The sequence below is a fragment of the Tetrao urogallus genome (assembly GCF_951394365.1).
Source record: "Tetrao urogallus genome assembly, chromosome: 19".
NCBI classification, from domain to species: domain Eukaryota; kingdom Metazoa; phylum Chordata; class Aves; order Galliformes; family Phasianidae; genus Tetrao; species Tetrao urogallus.
The window spans coordinates 6,228,896-6,245,722 of record NC_136832.1 but is presented as its reverse complement, the minus strand read 5'-3'; the positions used below and the strand labels follow the sequence as shown (position 1 = coordinate 6,245,722).

The 16,827-nt window shown below is 51.6% G+C and overlaps 2 protein-coding genes across 2 annotated transcripts in view; both read right to left on the bottom strand.

Annotated features, from left to right (window-relative positions):
* The window catches only part of NUP214 (nucleoporin 214), a gene marked incomplete at both ends in the record, with an annotated part of 39,091 nt that extends 36,084 nt beyond the window's left edge, over positions 1–3,007 (bottom strand). Inside the window, 3 exons of the mRNA XM_079544650.1 lie at positions 440–591; positions 1,169–1,364; positions 2,966–3,007. Coding sequence (XP_079400776.1) covers positions 440–591; positions 1,169–1,364; positions 2,966–3,007 — 390 coding nt within the window. The remainder of the gene's footprint in view (positions 1–439; positions 592–1,168; positions 1,365–2,965) is intronic.
* Positions 3,008–5,583: 2,576 nt separating this feature from the next.
* Positions 5,584–15,483, bottom strand: AIF1L (allograft inflammatory factor 1 like; the record flags this gene model as incomplete). The annotated part of the gene is made up of 5 exons (XM_079544577.1): positions 5,584–5,671; positions 7,040–7,202; positions 8,324–8,365; positions 11,539–11,605; positions 15,406–15,483. 5 exons carry the CDS (start codon positions 15,481–15,483, stop codon positions 5,584–5,586), a joined length of 438 nt encoding a protein of 145 aa, XP_079400703.1.
* Positions 15,484–16,827: the final 1,344 nt, after the last annotated feature.

Here is a 16,827-nt window from a genome sequence, read left to right as displayed (position 1 = left end):
AAACACATTTCTCATAAAGTCATAATCCAAACCAGTTTTGGCCTACCTATAAATTAACAGCTGACAGAAATAAGTGAGGCTTTAAACTGAAGAGGGTAGATTTAGATCAGATATTAGGAGGAAATTATTTACCTAGAGGTTGGTAAGGCAATGGAACAGGTTGACAAGAGAAGTGTTGGATGCACCTTGAAGTGTTCAAGGCCAAGATGATGGGGCCCTGAGGAGCCTGGTCTAGTGCAAGGTAGGAACTAGATGATTTTTAACATCCCTCCTAACCCAAACCATTCTATAATGCTAAGAAGCAGATTCTGAGTTGAATAAAAAACTTCTTTACAAGATACCTCCCACAGGGGCAGAAAACACCACTCAAGGCATGACAACCCCCCTGATGTAGTTTAGGGAAGTAAAACAAAACACTTTGTGTGTGTGTACAGCTTACCTGATTAAAGAGTGTGCGGACATCAAAAAAGCCAATGAAGGAACCAATGTCACTGGACATCATACAGACAGACAAGGTGAGATTATCACAGCTGAGAGCCAAGTGCTGCACTGGAAACTTCATGGGAACTGAGGTACTCTGGACATTCTCCACTTAAAAGACAAAAGATGAGGAGGAGAGGATGAAGTATGGATTTAAACAGCAAAAATTTTTAAAACAATGAAGTTAGAAGTTTATGCAAAAGTCATTAAGCATACAGCATTATAAGCAGTAGCTATCAGAAGGGATGTAGAAAAATTCACTGAGTGAAAGCAAAGCCCTTCATCACTAGCAGTATAGTCTTAAAAGTCTCAAATTTCTTATAAGAGAAAATGGCATTTTCATTCCTCAGTAACATGGAGGAAAAACAAGTGGACACTTTCCAGGTTTTACTCGTGGTACATACACAGGGACACTTCAAGTAGCACCGTTACCAGTGACAACACGAGATGAAAACCAAGCAGTTTTTATTGCCACCAGGTTTTTTTTGCCATTAAATGCACTTAGGTAGTGAGGTGGCAGAAAGCCATCACTTCCTCTCATGTAGGACAGTCCAAGTCCAAGCTTATTTGGGATGAGAACCCTGCCCTCTCTCCTGTCACAAACATCTCAGATATACACGTAGTTTCATGGTTAGAGACAGGTTTCTAACAGCACATGTAAAGACCAGGACATATGATTGCATCTTACCAATGCTATTGGGATCTTCTCCAAGCTGATTTTGCATGAGAAGATCTCTAGTGTGAAAGATCTGCAGGCTGCTTCCTCCACCAGCAAAGACCAGGCCGTATTTGTTCGACACTACAAGGAGGCTGCACCGCTCTTTGGGAAGATCATCAGGAGGATCAAAGATGCGGACCTTCTTCAGAGCTCTGAACTGAAAATCCTGTTGGAAGAAAGTTCAAAAGAAGCTTTATGTATGCTAGTGAACATAAATGGTTTACTTCTGTTTCAGCTTCAGCTGAAAAGTCTCTCCCATACTCATGCTATTGCTGAACATCCTATCACATTTTCTGTTCTGCCTACAAAAGAAAAAAAACTGAGATCACAGCTTTGCTGTTATTGGAAGCACTGGTTGAAGCTCTCTTCTACACAGCAGCCTGCTTTCATAAAACTTGTAGGAGCTGAATCTGTCTCAGACATTTAACTCCTCTCAGAAACATACCTGAAACAGGGAGAAGAAAGAGAAAGGAACAAAAAACCTTGTTGCCTAAAAGTTACAAAACACACAACTACTTGGCTCATCTTTGCTAGCTACTGTAGTTTATCATACACAGAACAGATACAGTTCTTCCTTCCACCCACCACCAGCAATTACTCAGTACAGACTTATTTTGTGCACTCACTCATCTCATAACTTATACTGTCTTTATGTAAAGGGAGAAAAAGAAGAGAAGGTGAGAAATACAACTGTAAAAACATGGCTTTAGAAACAGTACCTGCACTATTACTAATGCAAAACTGTGCTCACATCAAGAATGAGCATCTCTTCTCCAACCACTGACCACAGCATCGTGGTACTTAACATCGTTAACTCAAACCAAGCACGTGATTCTTATTTCATTTCGCCAAAGCACAGAGAAATTGCATTTCTGCAATCTGAGGAAGCTGCAGGAACTCAGAATCTTCTGCAAAACAAACAACCCAAATCTTTAGTTTTGAAAGTATCTGTGCAGAAAGCAGCTGCACAGCCCCAGAGAGACTCAGGGGGCTGGAGGAATGTGTGCTGACAGCCTTGTTCTGCTCACACAGCCTCACAGCAACGCTCTGGAACCACACGGGTGGGCCTGGCTGGCAGCACGCAACAAGACTCCAACTGACAGCAAACACAGAATCACAGAATTGTAGGGGTTGGAAGGGACCTCCAGAGATCATCGAGTCCAACCCTCCCTGCCAAAGCAGGTTCCCAACACCAGGTAACAACCAGGTAAACCTACACCAGGTAAACAACCACACCTGCTCAGGTCTGCTGTTCTCTCAAGCACGTGCTCCCCCAAACAAGGCTCACAGCCAGAAGGGCTCCAAAATGTATCACTCCTCTGCCCAGGTGAGCTCCTTACACCCCTCCCTCCAGCTCTCCCAGTGTTTCAAGAAAACATACGGAGCCTAAAGCCTCCCCACATACTCCAACTTTACCAGGACACCTCTCCACTGCGCCCCGAGCCGATCCATCCCTCCTCCACTCCACAGCCTTGTCCAGACGCTGCCGAGAAGCACTCAAACGCACCCCAAGCCGTGCAGGGGTTCCTCAACAATCCCTCAACGCCACGAACCATACACAGCCCCCTCTCCAGCCTGCTAGGCCCCAGTGACCAAACCCCCCCGACCTATCACCCTCACAGCCCACACCAAACAGCCAGAACCGCGCTCCACTAAGGGCCCTCACAGCCCCACAGCGCTCTGTCACCCTCCTCGCGGCCGGAGTTGACCCCCGAGTACCAAAGCCCCGAGCCCGCCGGTCTGCCACCCCCTCAGAGCCGAACCCACCTTCATTTCCCGCTCGGGGACCAAGTCCCCGTCCTCCCCCATGGTGGCAGTGCCGCAGCCGCGGACCCGCCCTCACAACAGCGCACAATCGCGGAACTCCGCACACCACCGAGGAGCCCCGCGCGACGTTGCGCTCACTTCCGCTTCCGTCGGGGCCGCTCTAGACACAGCCTCTCTATGGTCGGCGGCGACCGGAAGTGCCCCGCAGTCCTCCAGCGGGCACAGTGTATGCCGATCTTGGCGCTGAGCCCGCCCTCGCTGTTTAATAAAGCCTTTATTCCTTGCGTCACGAAGCTGGGGAATGCCTCGGCTGCTCCTCCTACAGCACAGCGCCGGTTGGCTTTGCTGCCCCAGGAAGAACCGCTCTCCATTTTGATAACCCACATCAGATAACCTCAGGCAATTGCTTTAAGAGCAGAGAGGATGAAAAAGTAATCTCACAGGGAAAGAGCTGCACGTGTTTGCTCTCCATAAACACTCATTGGAACAAGCACTGCCACCTGTTTTCTTTATAGAAGGTCAGGCTGGCTTTCAGGAGGTGCCCTCTGTATTTTGTAACATGAACTCAGAGGCACTGGGTCAGTTCTTAGTGATAAAAATCAGCCCAAACCCATCTCTGCGATCTGCTGGAGGGGTTTATATTAACCAACATGGAAAACAGCTCAGCTAATCTGCAACCAATCATTTGGACCAAACTTCAGAAAAACTGAACTAAACACACTGACACGGCGTGGCTTCAGGAGATTTATTTTCAGTCTTTAAAGGAGACTGGTGCTGCTTTTACAATTTTTCTCTCCATTACAGTTTTGGTTATCATGCGGACAGTAGTGAGAATGTTTTTTCTTTAAAAGTGCAGCCTTTGGCAGGAACAATAAGCCTAGGCAAGTTAATCATCTGTGTTTTCCTTTAAAAACTATTCAACCGATTTTAAAAAGTTCAAAGCTGCCAAGAACATTTAAGAAAAACGGGGAAAGGGCAAAGAGCAAACATCTGGATTCCAGAAGTTGTGCGAAGAGCAAGATTCACTGCAGTAACCAGAGTGTGGGCAGCACAGTCCCCGCACTTAGTCCACACAGCCATCATTAGTGTGTAAGCTTTGGGGTTTATACATCAGGGAAGTGTGTCTGGTAGTCCCACAGGACCAAGCTGAAACATATGCAGAGCAGTCTGCAAAGTCAAAGAAAGCAGCTGCATGAAGAAAGATCTTCATCCACAGCTGGTTTGGAAAAGCTCACAGGGCTCACAGTTTGGGCACCTCTAGCTTCCTTCTAATTTCCTCCAAAGCCTTCCTGACGGGCTGCAAAGGCATAACAGCAGGCTTGTTTCTACACTTGGACAGTGAAGTTGTTCAGCAATTATGCTCCTGGTCTGATCCAAGTAGTTTTATCAGAAAGAGGATCCTAAAGTCACTTTAATCATCCCCACTTGCTGGTGTCAGACTTCTCCCTTCCCAGAACACGACTGCAGCTTGGCCTTTTGCAGATTAGCTCTGTGACTCTCTGCTTGCCTCTTTTGCTACGGCTGATCAACAAGTCTCATAGGCCGAGAAAAGCAGAACAAACCCTAAACCAGGAAGGGGCAGGGGGAAGGACCTAAAGCTAAAAAGAGCAATGGGTCAGTGGCTTTTCCTCAGATGAAACAGACTTTGCAGAACTTATTCCTGTAGTCGTGGCTCAGTTGGATTTATGCATCAGGGTTGCAGAGACAGCCCTGAGTTTGTCTGCATTTTGTTCACAGCTCCCCTAGCGAGTTCTTGCCTTTGCCTTGTAGCCAGCCATTAATACAATGGACACAATTTCTAATCTCATTTCTAGTAGGAGCTAGCAGGACACTGTCTGCATGGTTACTCACAGAGCATGTTCCTGCTGACAGGTTAGCTCTGATCCTGTCCCTAAGGCAAACTACAGAGGAAGGACCCAGAAAATTGGCCTGAGAACAGAAGGGCACCGTGGCCCTACTACCTTTGAGGGAGGTGGGGAATTCAGGCAGTGACTTCTGAAAACGTGAACACCTGTGATAAGCACTTCGTTCAAGGTGAAGCCCAATGAATGTCCTTTAGCTGCTAAATTCAATGAGAAGTGTTCCCTTACAACATCGCAGCCTCAGCAGCTGACAAAGGTCTTCCAGAAGTAGAGAACCCAGGCACATCAGGGACATCCCATGCTGATTGTGCAGAACTTGCTCCTGGAGCTGATGAGGACACAGATCCAGGACTAGGGTCTAGATTCCGGTCAGGACGCATAGGACAGAACAGAAGGCACTTATTTGCACCCATGAAGCTGCTATCTGATAGCAAGTCTCTTCAGGAACCTGCTGTGACAAGCACAGCTCTGAATCCATCAGGGCATCATCAAGAAGGGCAGGGGAAAGAGTTAAGATCACAGGACTTTTTTTTTGGTCTCACATTATACTTGGTGCTACAGCTTCTGTCTAGGAAATCAAGTTAGCTAGGGGATACTGCAGAAAGATGCGAGCTGGGGTTACCAGCTTCCCTTGCTGTTCCTCTAAGGCAGGTTAGTTGAAAACTAGGACTGTTCACAGTAAAGAGTAACAAAGCACAGGTAACCTCCGTTACAGACCAGCAAAGCAAACAGTGCCAATTTTCCAGCCTGTCCTCTTCAAGGGAGGCTGGCTATATCTCTCTCCGGAGGTGGACCGGAAGGTTTTGGATTGCTTTCATTGGCTTTTCCTTCAAACATCATGACCCTGAAAAACACAATAGATAATACATATTAAAAAAAGCAGGTGCATTTTCACTCATCATTGAGACTGGGATTATCTTACCTTCTATGCAATGGCCATCTGATAATTACAGAGGACAGAAGCCAACAGAGGGCAGTGCTGCCAGCTGAGCCGGCAGCTTTGCTTTTCCAGCAGCTTCAGGGAGCGAGTTCCCAAAGCCTCTGCTGGTTTTCCTCTCAGAGCCCAGAGGATTAGCACGTTTTACTTAGCCTCTTCCAAAATCCTCTGGGTGCACACTGCATGCTAAGTGCTCCTAAGCACCATCCCTGGCCCACCTTGTGCATAACCATCCAGTAGAACATTCAAAAGTCAAGCCAAACTACAGCAATTACAACCAGAAATAGGACAGATACAAGGAGCAAGGCAGTAGCTAGAAGAATCCCAAGCATTTTGCAACAACCAGTGCTGTCTTCCTCCCTAAGGACTGCAGCTACGCTGGGAATGCCAGCTGCCAGGCTGGATCAAAGGAGTGCACTGCTCTTGGGACAAGTTTTACATTTCTGCTCCTGCTCTAAACACTGCTCAACACACAATGGGGCATCTGTTTGTTAGCAAAAGAAGGGACCCATCTGTGAAAGCTGCCGAAGTTGGAAGAATAGACGATATTGGGCTGGCTGCAGGCTCAGCCTGCTTCAATGAAGAGAGGAACAGAGTTGTCAGAAGAGCGTGTGCTCGGAAAAGGAGCATCCTGACATGCACTGAGGGGGAGAGAAGAGATTGCCAAAAGAATGTAGCAGCTCAGAGAGACGTCCTTCCTCCCAACCTGCCCAGAAAGCTGGCTGCCTTTTTAAAGCTCTTTTCAGAAAGGGGCAGGGGGCATGGAGAGGAGCGGCTCCTATTCATGGCGGGCAGACAAAAGCAGGATCAGCCTCTGTGGCTGAGAAAGGAAAAGACAGGCTTCAATGGGGTGGAGACAGAGCCAAGAAAACCCACCCTGATACCAGAGGGAGCCAAGTGAGCGGTGGGAAGCCATTTGTTACAGCAGGACTTCGAGAGCCCTGTTGAGAGGGCAGAGGAGGCCGTGGGAGGCGAGTGCTGGCAGCTGGTAGCACAGCAAACCTCCCCCAGCACAAGCCAGCCGTCCCAAGCTGGTGTCTTCTCTCCACCTACCAGCTCAAGTTTCAAAAAAATCAGGCAGGGAGGGAGCATTCTGTGGGTTATAGGAGCCAGCAAGACCATCGTTTGCTGCTCACGTCCTCCCTCCTGTTGCACAAGGGTTCTCCTCTCTCACCGCACCACCCAACAGGCACAGCTCCAGCTCTGCCAGGCAGGAGAAATTTCTCTTCCCAGCTCCCCCAGCACCTCCCACATCCCTTCCTGGATGGCACTCACAGTTTAAGTACAGCAGAGCGTTTGCCAAGCATCACGTTAACGAAGTCCTGGTAGGAGATGGTCTCGCTAACCCCTCCGGTCACCTCAGAGATCATCTTCTTCAGCTCTAGATGGGTCTTCGGAACACCCATCTTCTCCATCATCCTTTTGACAGACATCAAATCTGCAAGAGTGAGGCATCAGCACTATTGAAAGATAACTACACTGCACCCGGACCAACCTGGAGGCACAGGCTGGAGCTCGCAGCTCACCTCTTCACCAGGGCTGATGGCACGAAGCTGTCAGCTGAAAGCAGAGAGAAGCCCTCAGTGCAGCCCCATTGCTGTATGGGCAGCAAGGAACAGCACTTCCTATTCATGCAGCTCCAGAATAAAAGAAAAACATACTGTTGCAGAAGAACAGTGCTTAAGAGGCACGTAGGGACACCGCTATTGAGCTCAGAAAGCAGTGCCAAGAATCACAAGGATGCAGAGGGAAGAAAGCAACACTGAGGTTAAAGCTGGAGACAAAGAGGCTCTGGGAACAAGCACTCCTGCCTGGCACTGCAGGTCGTTTCCTTCCATTGCTCTCACCAGGCCAGAGTCCTGCAGCCCCTTCCCACCCGGAAGGGCAGCACAGCAGGGCCAAGTCCTCCAGCTCCCTGGGCTGATTTCAAGGGCTGATGGAGGAGGGGAGCCAGGAAGGAGCCTCCTGCAAGGGTTAAATGCAAGCACTTGCCCTCAGGTGTCTGCTCCAGACATGGAAAAACCTGCATCTTTACTTTACTTCTGCTTTCCAGCCCCAAGGCAGGGCCCTCTTTGCTCAGCCACACAGCCACTTCCTCTTCTTCCCTCCACCTCCACCCCAGCAAACAAGTGCTTCTCCACACCACAAGTGCTGGTGGTTTGACACAGCTTCCTCCTCCAGCCAGGCAAAGCCCAGGAGAGCCCGAGCCCTGCAGCTTCCCTGCTCAGGAGATGCTGAGGATTGAAAACAAAAAGGCCTGAATGGAGAAAAAGAATGAATCATTAAGAGCAAAGACACTAAGCAAAGCATTAGGAGGAGATCAGCACTGAGAAAACTGAGATCACAAAACAGGCAAGAGATTGAGAGAGCCAAGAGCAGGGGCTGCAGAGCCAGGAAGCCTCCAACTGGGGTCCAGGAGATGAGCAAGGCTCGTCCCAAGAGCAGCCCATGATCTTCCTCCCCAGAATCACAATTGCAGAGGGGAGCAGCAGTCAGCAGCAGACACCCTCCCAGCAGGCTGCTGCTTTTCCAGCCCAGTAATGTCCTCGTGTCACTCACCAATCTCGCCTTGGTTGTTCAGGTCAAACTCCATGTACTTCTCTGGAAGAGACATAAAAGCAAGTTAACGGGTCAGAGCTGCTCTGGCAGAGAGACCCAGAGCGGGGGACAGCAGGGCTTTGGAGCAGTGCCTGCTCAGAGCAGTTAAAACAGGAGGTTTGGGCATAGACTGATGCAGGTCAGAGAGGGAAATGATCTCAAGACCCAGTTTTAGCACCCTTATCTCGAGTCCAGCGCTCAAGAGTTAAGCATTCTTTAATTATGGCCGCTTTTGTTTGAGCTAGAAGAAAACATTGGCACAAGAACAAGGTATCAGCTAGCCATGGGTAGCCTTAAAAGGCTTCCAGCCAGAAAAAACAAAGCTCCAGGACAACCTCCCAGAAGGAGTAGCAAGAAAAGCAAAACCCTGAGCACTCCCAAGACAAATCTTGATCGGATTAGGAGGGGATTAAGTGACGTCGTTTCCTGCAATAGCAAGGGACAAACTGCATGGCCCTCCGACACCATGCTACGCTCCAGAGCAGCACCTGCCAGCAGAGATGCTCAAGGACCACATGAAGAGGGCAAAGCCAAAATCGTGCTTAGGAGCAGAGACACTGGAACTGCTGCTTGCCCTTCCAGCCTGGTGTCAAACTTCCCCACACCAGGCAGCTCCAGTGTCTTCAGAGAAATGCAGCCTGCAGACAGCAGCCTGGACAGCTCTGCAGGAAGAAAGCTGGCATGCCACAAAATAGCAGTGAGCTAAGTCAGGAAAGGAGGATTTCAGTCCTGTGCTGCTTCTGATCTTTGCAGAGGCACACCTATGTTTCTTACCCCTCCTCTCCCTTGCTAGTTGTTGCCCATTTAGACTGTAAGCTTTTCAGGCAAGGATTTGTCCATCTTTCAGACCTTACAGCTCCTTGCACTGCAGGGCTCCTTGCCTTCATCACCTCAATTCCATTAAATGAAAGAGCAAGATGCCTGCTGCCATCATCCATCCACGCACAGCTGGAAAGATCTCCACCTGCCCTCCAGTTAGCACTCAGCCCCCAGAAGAGCCTCTAAGGACTCAAATTAGTTGAGAGCTCCCAGGCTGCTCCACTCCCCAAAGGGAAGAATTCCTTTGCCTTGGTTTCAGGGACACCAGCAAGCAGATGAGCGTGAACTGAGAAGCAGCATGCTAATTTAGGGAGCCGAAGGGAAGCAGGGATATTTCACACATTGGAGAATGCCCCAGGACTTGTGCTGGGTGAACCAGGCTGGTGTGCAGCCCCAGGCAGGAGACAGAGGAGCTGCTAGGCATAGTTTCACATGGTGGACTGCTGTCATGAGCTCAGCAGAACAGGTCTATAGGAGTACAGGAACTAAGCAAAGCAGTGTATGCTTCGGACAGAAACACACGCCTCTCTTCGAGCACTAAGCAGCTCATTCTAGATGAAATTGGGTTGTCACACACATGCTCAGGGCCAAAGCAAAGCTTGATGCCCCCTCCCCCCCGCCACAGCAATGGCCTTGTGCAAACGAACTGTCACCCACAGGCAGGGGTCAGTGCTTGGGAACACAACCCCTGCTCTGCCATCTCGGTGCTCAGCACATGTTTTCCTTTCTCCTCAGCTGACACTGAGCCAAAGGCATGGAGAACAGAGGAGCTTTACATCACCATGCGCTAAGCCTCAGCTCACACATTTGTTTTTCCCCTCCCACCCCAGCTGCAGGGATTTGGTGGGGCAAAGCTGTCCTGCAGTACCTCCTCCTCATTTACACAAACACCAAGTGCAAGTGCATTTACAGAGCCCACAGGGGCTCCCAAGGCTCCTGTTGGGGAGGGGAGCAGAAGAACTGCAGAGAAATGCTCCCTCCTCACACAATGAGCCATTGTTGGAGGAGATGGAGGCAGTGTTGCAGAGCAGGACAGCCACAGAGGCAAACTCAGGAGGCAGCAGGAGGAGATGCCAAGGGCTCCTGTTACAGGGAATTCTGTGCTCATGACCTAGGGCTGTAATGCCTGAAGAGCCCCAGTTGTGAATGAAAAACACAGTAGGGCTGCAGCCTTGGTTGGGTTTACATGGTAAGGCTTTGGTAGCAGAGGGGCCACATCCTCCTGAAGATCTCATCAGATCAGAGCCAGCTCCATAAGGGACACATTGCTGGGCCAGAGCTGAGTCGCCAAGTAATGCTGGTTGCACTCTGAGTATATTTAAGAAAGGGAAAAAGCTGTGCAACAGCAGCTGAGAGCCCACGATGGAGCAGGCAGTCCCCCTGCAGCCCACACAGAGCAGATCTCTGTGTGCAGTCCATGGAGGAGCCCACAGTGCAGCAGGTGGATGTGGTCTGAAGCCATCTTACAGCAAAAGAGCCAGAGGACAACAGAAAGGATGGAGAGCACAGGAGGTTCCAGCAGGGCAAGACAAAACTCCAGCCAGCTTTCTCCATGCTAGAATTTCTAGCCAAAATTCACAAGGAAATAGCAAACAATGCCTGAAATGGAAAGAAGGTCAGGCTTGGTTTGGCTGGAACCAGCCTGAGGACAAACCTGGAGGGCACTGACACAGAAGGCATGTTTTCTCAGAGGCCGTGTGGGAAATGACTGCCTCAGCCACTGCTTAGGAACAAACTGGCTGCACTCAGAACAGCCAGATTTTGTCCTTGACGTACTCAGGGGTACAAACTCCAGAGGACACCCGGCAGAACCAGGCTTTTGAGCTGTTCTTCCAGCCCTGAGCCCAGCAGACATCCAAACCTAAGCCCCACACTTGCTGAAAATGGAGCTGGACACGCTTTGGGCAGGACTGGATTAGTGCTGTTGGTTCCAGTACTGATGCCTTGGAAAGAACTAGAGCAGACTGAAGAAACTTTGAGGGAGAAAAACGCTCATTCAGGATGCAGGGAAGAAGTCCTCCCACCAGCTACTGCCTCGTCCATGACAGCAGCCAGCTTGACTCAATACTGAGGCAGCAGCTTTCCTCTGGGGGCTCTCCCACGCCGCAGGTTGTGCAGCAGCAGCCGCCTGCAGGCAGGATGTCTGCATAGTGACACGGCCCTGCCCTGAGAGAGCAAGTGGGGGAAGCACAAGGACTCTAGTGGGAACAGCACCTCCAGGAAGCTTCACTGCATCCCAGTGATACGGGGGAGGTTTCCATCTCAGCTCAGTCCCTTCTGTTACTCAGCAGAAAATCTCAGGCTGAAGAAAAGGATCTGTTCAGAGCAAAATGGGAGAAAAGAAAACCAGTTCTCACCTTTGAACACTGCCAGCTTCTCCTCCAGATCTTCCTCATCACTGAACTTTGGGTCACAGAGAAATTCCTGAAACAGTTAAGAGTATCCCCAAGGTTAGTGAAAGGAAAATAGCCTGGAGGGCACGCATGCACACAGTGCTGCCCAGCAGACCTACACAGCTCTTAGACAGCCACATCTGAGCAACTGTGCTAGGAGGGTTAAAAATTAGTCTAACCCCCCTGTACCTTGCCATTAGCTGCCCCCAGTGCCTCTGACTTCTCACCTGCACGACACCCCTCATACTGCTTCATGTTCATCCAAAGTTTCAGCTCCCAGCATCTCTGCTCAAAGCATGCGCAGCACAAGGACTGGGATCCTATTCTGAACAAGGACTCCTGTTCCTGGCTGAAAGCACTCATCTCAGATTTTAAACTCTTGGGTCAACACTGGGGGCTAGCAGATAGAACATGCAGAGCCTGCAGACTACCCTGCACCCAAGAGGGCAGGAATTGAGAGGGTAAGAACAGGGCTCCATTTATCTGTCTACTCATTTTTCCCTGTTACACTGCTCAGTGTGGATGGAAAATCCCAGGTCAGCTCTGGTTGCTCATCCCAACCCAACCCCTGAAAGTTCCAGGTGCCTGAGAGCACAGAGCAGAGCACGCCCTGCCAGCCCCACCACCATGCCCCATCAGCATCATGGTCCTGCTCCTGCCCTCCCACACCGCCCTGCTCCAGCTACTTAATGACTCGATCTGTGTTCAGAAACAACACTGCATTCTTCAGAGCAGAAGTCATTAACATCTGCACAGCTCATGCACTGCTCATCCAGCACAGAACTCCTCCAGAGGCTCGAGTGGAGAGAGCTGAGGCTGTTCCCTGCTCTGTGCATGTTACTCACCAGTTACCCATGAGGGCAGGATGGGGTGGTCCCTACGAGACAACAGGTAGCAGCCAGTGCTGGTAGTACTGGGACAGCATCACACCATCACCGTGAACCCGGACAGATGTCTCTGCTACCTTGCAGATTCCCAAAGTGACACCAGGGACCCTGGTAACTAAACCCGTGAGACACAGGCTCTCTTGCACACTGTGGGCATCAGCTCAAGCTGAAAGCTGTAGGGAATAGCAGTGTTCCCAGTTCCTTCTTTCATTCTCTTCAGCCAACTTGCTTTTATTGATTTCAGCTTTTTCTACCCAGGGATATCATGTGCCTGCCCAGCACAAAGGGACAATTGGGCTTTGAGACCTGGGTTCAGCCCAATGAAGTCACCGGAGAGCAGAGTCGTGTTACCCACTGAACAGCTTCTGCAAGAGGGGATTGCCAAACCTCCCCAAGAACCGAAATGGAGCCAGAGCATCACCAGGTCACAGCTCCCTCCTGCCCTGTAGGAGCTGCGCACATGGGCAGGATAGGGGATAGGAGAGGAGAGTAGGGGAAGGCAGAAGGACAACTGCATCCCAGTGGGTTGAGGGAAATGCACCTGAGGTGTCACAGCAGGTACAGGGCAGCACGGGGGACACCAGGCACACCTGGCACCCAGACTCCATTCATTTCACTCACAGGGGAACTTCAGCTGTTCCAGCTCAAAGGGAGCAGTATAGTTCAAAGGCATTCCAGCCAGCATACTGCATGCAAGCTGCCCCACCACACTGATAAGGCCAGAGCTCACAATAGTGCACGGGAATTCAGTCCCCAGGGCCGGTGACTCAGTCAAGCGGCCGAAGTTCCTCCCAGAGCCCTTTGCTAACATGCCCATTTTAGGGGGCTTGTTCTATTAATAAGAACTGCTTAAAAATAAGCCCAGCCACTCCCGAGCTCCTGCTCTTTCATGGAGAAAGAGACATATCCAGGTAAGGAAATCCAGCCACACAAATCTCAGCTACTTGCAAAACAATCTGTGCAATGCCAGATCCTTCTTCACTCCTCAGAAAGGCTCCAGTCAGCAAGCCAGGCTCTCCTGTGGCTGTTTCCCTGCCTCCAGAAGCTGGAAAGGGGCTGATGGACGCTTGTGCCTGTCCTGGAGCAGCAGGCACCTGGTCCCCACCAGGCTGAGCTCCCCGCAGCCCAAAGCATTAGGAGGTGAAACCAGGTTGAAACTAATCTGTGCTGGGATTAGGCTTGCCACCTTGATGCACAAGGCAGAATAACGTGATTGCCATTCCCAGGAAGATGGGAACAGCCAGCAGGGGATCCCAGAGGAGCTGTTGAGAAGAGCTGCTGGAAGGAAGAGTCCAATGCTGGGCTCAGCTGGCTTTCAGCAGCACGTGTGCACTCCAGACATTGTCTGCCTCCAGACCCTTAACTGAGTGAGAACTCTGGGGTAGAAATCAGCCAGGAAAACAGGGCTGGGTGGGAGCTGTTTGTTGGGATGAGACAATGAGATTACGCCTGATAGAAATGTGGAAATCATTTTTATGAGGAGTAACTCTCCTGGTCTGCAGCCCTGGGATGGGGCTTGGAAAGCCCCCTCCTTGACTACAGCCACAGTCAGCCAGCTCTGCAGCTGGGTGCTCCATGCAGGAGCTGCTCCTCTGCATGGCTGCTCACAGCAGCCCCCACCAAGACAACACACAGGACAGCAAGGACACAAACAAGTAGCTCCCATCTACAAGAACAGGGAAGTTATGTAGCTTGTTTCATTTTTTGTCATCCAGACCTTGCCAAGAGGAACAGCCTGCCAGGAGCAATGGCTGCTTTGAGAGAACTAGAAGCTTATGCCCTGCATGAGAGGAATAGAAGCTTCCAGGGCACAGCACTGGGCATTATTCTGCAGTGTGTGCTGCACTGCACCTCATCCCCACAGATACTGCCTGCAGGAGGATCCCACACCCACCCCAAACCAGGCTGCAGGACAGCCTTGAAGCAGCAGAACTGCAGTGATGGGCACAGCAGCCTTCCTCTCAATCCAAGTGGGCAGCATCCCCTATGGGAATGCTTGCAGACCACCTGCCCCTGCGCTGGGGCACCTCACCCACTTCAAGCAGTCTGTTACAAAGGCTCTATTTTAGCCAAGTGCTCCTATTACCCTGCAGCACCTCCTGGGTTGTAATCACCTAATTCCCTCCCCAGTGACCTACATAACCTCCACCTCAGCTCTCAGCCCTGCTGGGAGGAACGCACCAGCACTTCTCCTTGCCCAGTTAACACAAGGGCAAAGCAAAGCAAGTCCACTGCCTCCTCTGGGCTCCCAGCTGGTGCAGCTCTGATTTCCCCACCTCTAACACAAAGAGGGCACTGCCTGCATCAGCAAGGCATCATCAACCTCACTTAAAAGTGACCCAAAAGTGACCCTAAGCGATCTCGTTTCAAGGTTAAAACCTCCTTTTCACCCTCAGAATGGCTCTCAGCCAGAAGGGACACCATAAGCCATGGCAAGGCAGAGGTGTGGCAAACCCCCAGCTCAAGGAAGGGACTCCACCAGAGCCCGCTGCCCAGGGCACACAGCTCAGCACACTTCGCCCTGATCCAGGAGCTCCGTTCCCACTGCCCAAGGCCTGAGAATCACCCAGCAACTTCCCGTTCCCCTCGCTGTGATTAAAGAGTTAAGAACCTTGAAGCAGCTCTTCGGAACAGCCAAGAGAGGAATTAAAAGCACCTTATGCAGGGAGGGGAGATTGAGGAACAACAGCTCCCGTGGCTGCTGGGCTGCTTTCCCAAAGGGAACTTCACAGCATGCAGCACAGAGCACCCATGGGATGGGTGAAGAGCAGCCGGCTCGGAGGACAACCCTATAGACAGAGGGGACGGAGAACCACCGCACGCAGCGCTCGCACCCCGCCTCCGTCCATTTCCTCCGGGGGGACACCTGCCGCAAGTCGGGGGCAAGCAATGGGAGCGGCTCTACCCGCCTCCTCCCGACCCTCCCGCAGCCCCCCGCCCGCACCTTATTGATCTCCTCCAGCCGCCCGTTCTGCGGGGCACGCCGCGGTCCCCCTCCGCTCGGCCGTCGCGGAGCCGCCATCGCGCGGAGCCGCCCCGTCCCCCGCCGCAGCCTTAAGTAGGGGCGGGCCGGGCCGGGCTGTAGGGCCCCCGCCCCCCTGTTTAACCCTTCCCCGCTGGAAAGCGAGCCCGGTGTCCGCGGGATGGAAATCCGCAGGGAAGTACAGATTTCAAGAAAGAAAAAGTGAAGAAACGGCAGAGCGGCACCCACTCTGCTCGCGGTATTCCCCGACGGGCGGGACGTGACCGAAGAGGGTCGGGAAGACGGGAAAAGGACGGGATGGGGACGAGAAGGGGACGGTCTCCCCCTAGCGCACAGCCCGGGGGTGCCGGGGGCATTGCTCCGGCCGCAGAGCTCCGGGCTGCTATCTGGGAGCAGCTGTGCAAAGTACGTCGGTGCGCGTTGCACCTCGCTCAGGAGCGCATCAACGTGTGTCCCGGCCGGGATCTAACAGGAGGCGGCCTTCAGCCCATCGCATCCCCGGCAATCTCAGCGAGACATCGTTTTTCTAAGTGCTGCATTAAAGCGTCCTTAGCAGGAGGCGGCGAGCAGCATCCCGCACCTCCCCGCAGCTGCGTTAAACCCCGGGGGCATCCCTGCAAAAAGCAGCAGCAGCACATGGACAGTGTGTGCTCGTCCTGCTGCCTTGCACCCGGGGTGGACGGGCAGCTCCGTGTTACATGAAGAACTTTTAATGGATACAGCTGTAGGCAAGTGTCACCAGCTAAAAAAACAGTGCCAGGAAGAGCAGGAGGGAGGGTGAACCACATCTCCAGCCATGCACACAAGGCAGGGGCTCGACGCTTCTGTATCAGCAAGCTGGTGTGCTAAGTAGAGACATGTAACTGTCTTCTCAGGGAGACAGCAGTGCCTGTGATTCCTTGCCTCCCAGCCGAGCCGCATCACGCTGTGCTCTCACTGCTGCATGGCTTTGCTTTTGCTGAGCGTGGAGCCCCTGCCATTATGCTCCTTGGTCAGAAGGAAGAGATGGGTTTGCTCAGGGCAGGAAAATGCTGTGCCCTTTGCAGACCTTTGGACCAGCAGAAGATGGAGGTGGGGGAATCCAAGGTCTGTGGCAATGGTTTTACAATTAGCATCACATCAGACTTCAGCAAACCTGAGTTCCTGTGCTGTGAGCAAAGGAACACGGGTAAAGTAGGTTAATGAGTGAACTGGGCTCCAGCCTGTAATGGACCTCTGTGCTGCAGTGGGGAAGGAGGGATGGAGGGTTGTGTCCAGTGGGGAAGATTGGTGACAGTTCTTTGTTCTCTGCCTGGTGAAAGCAATGCTGTGACAGCTCTGTCCACACCTCATGCATCCCTTTGGCTGCTTTGTCTCCTGGCCTGAGGGATGGAGCTGGTGGCT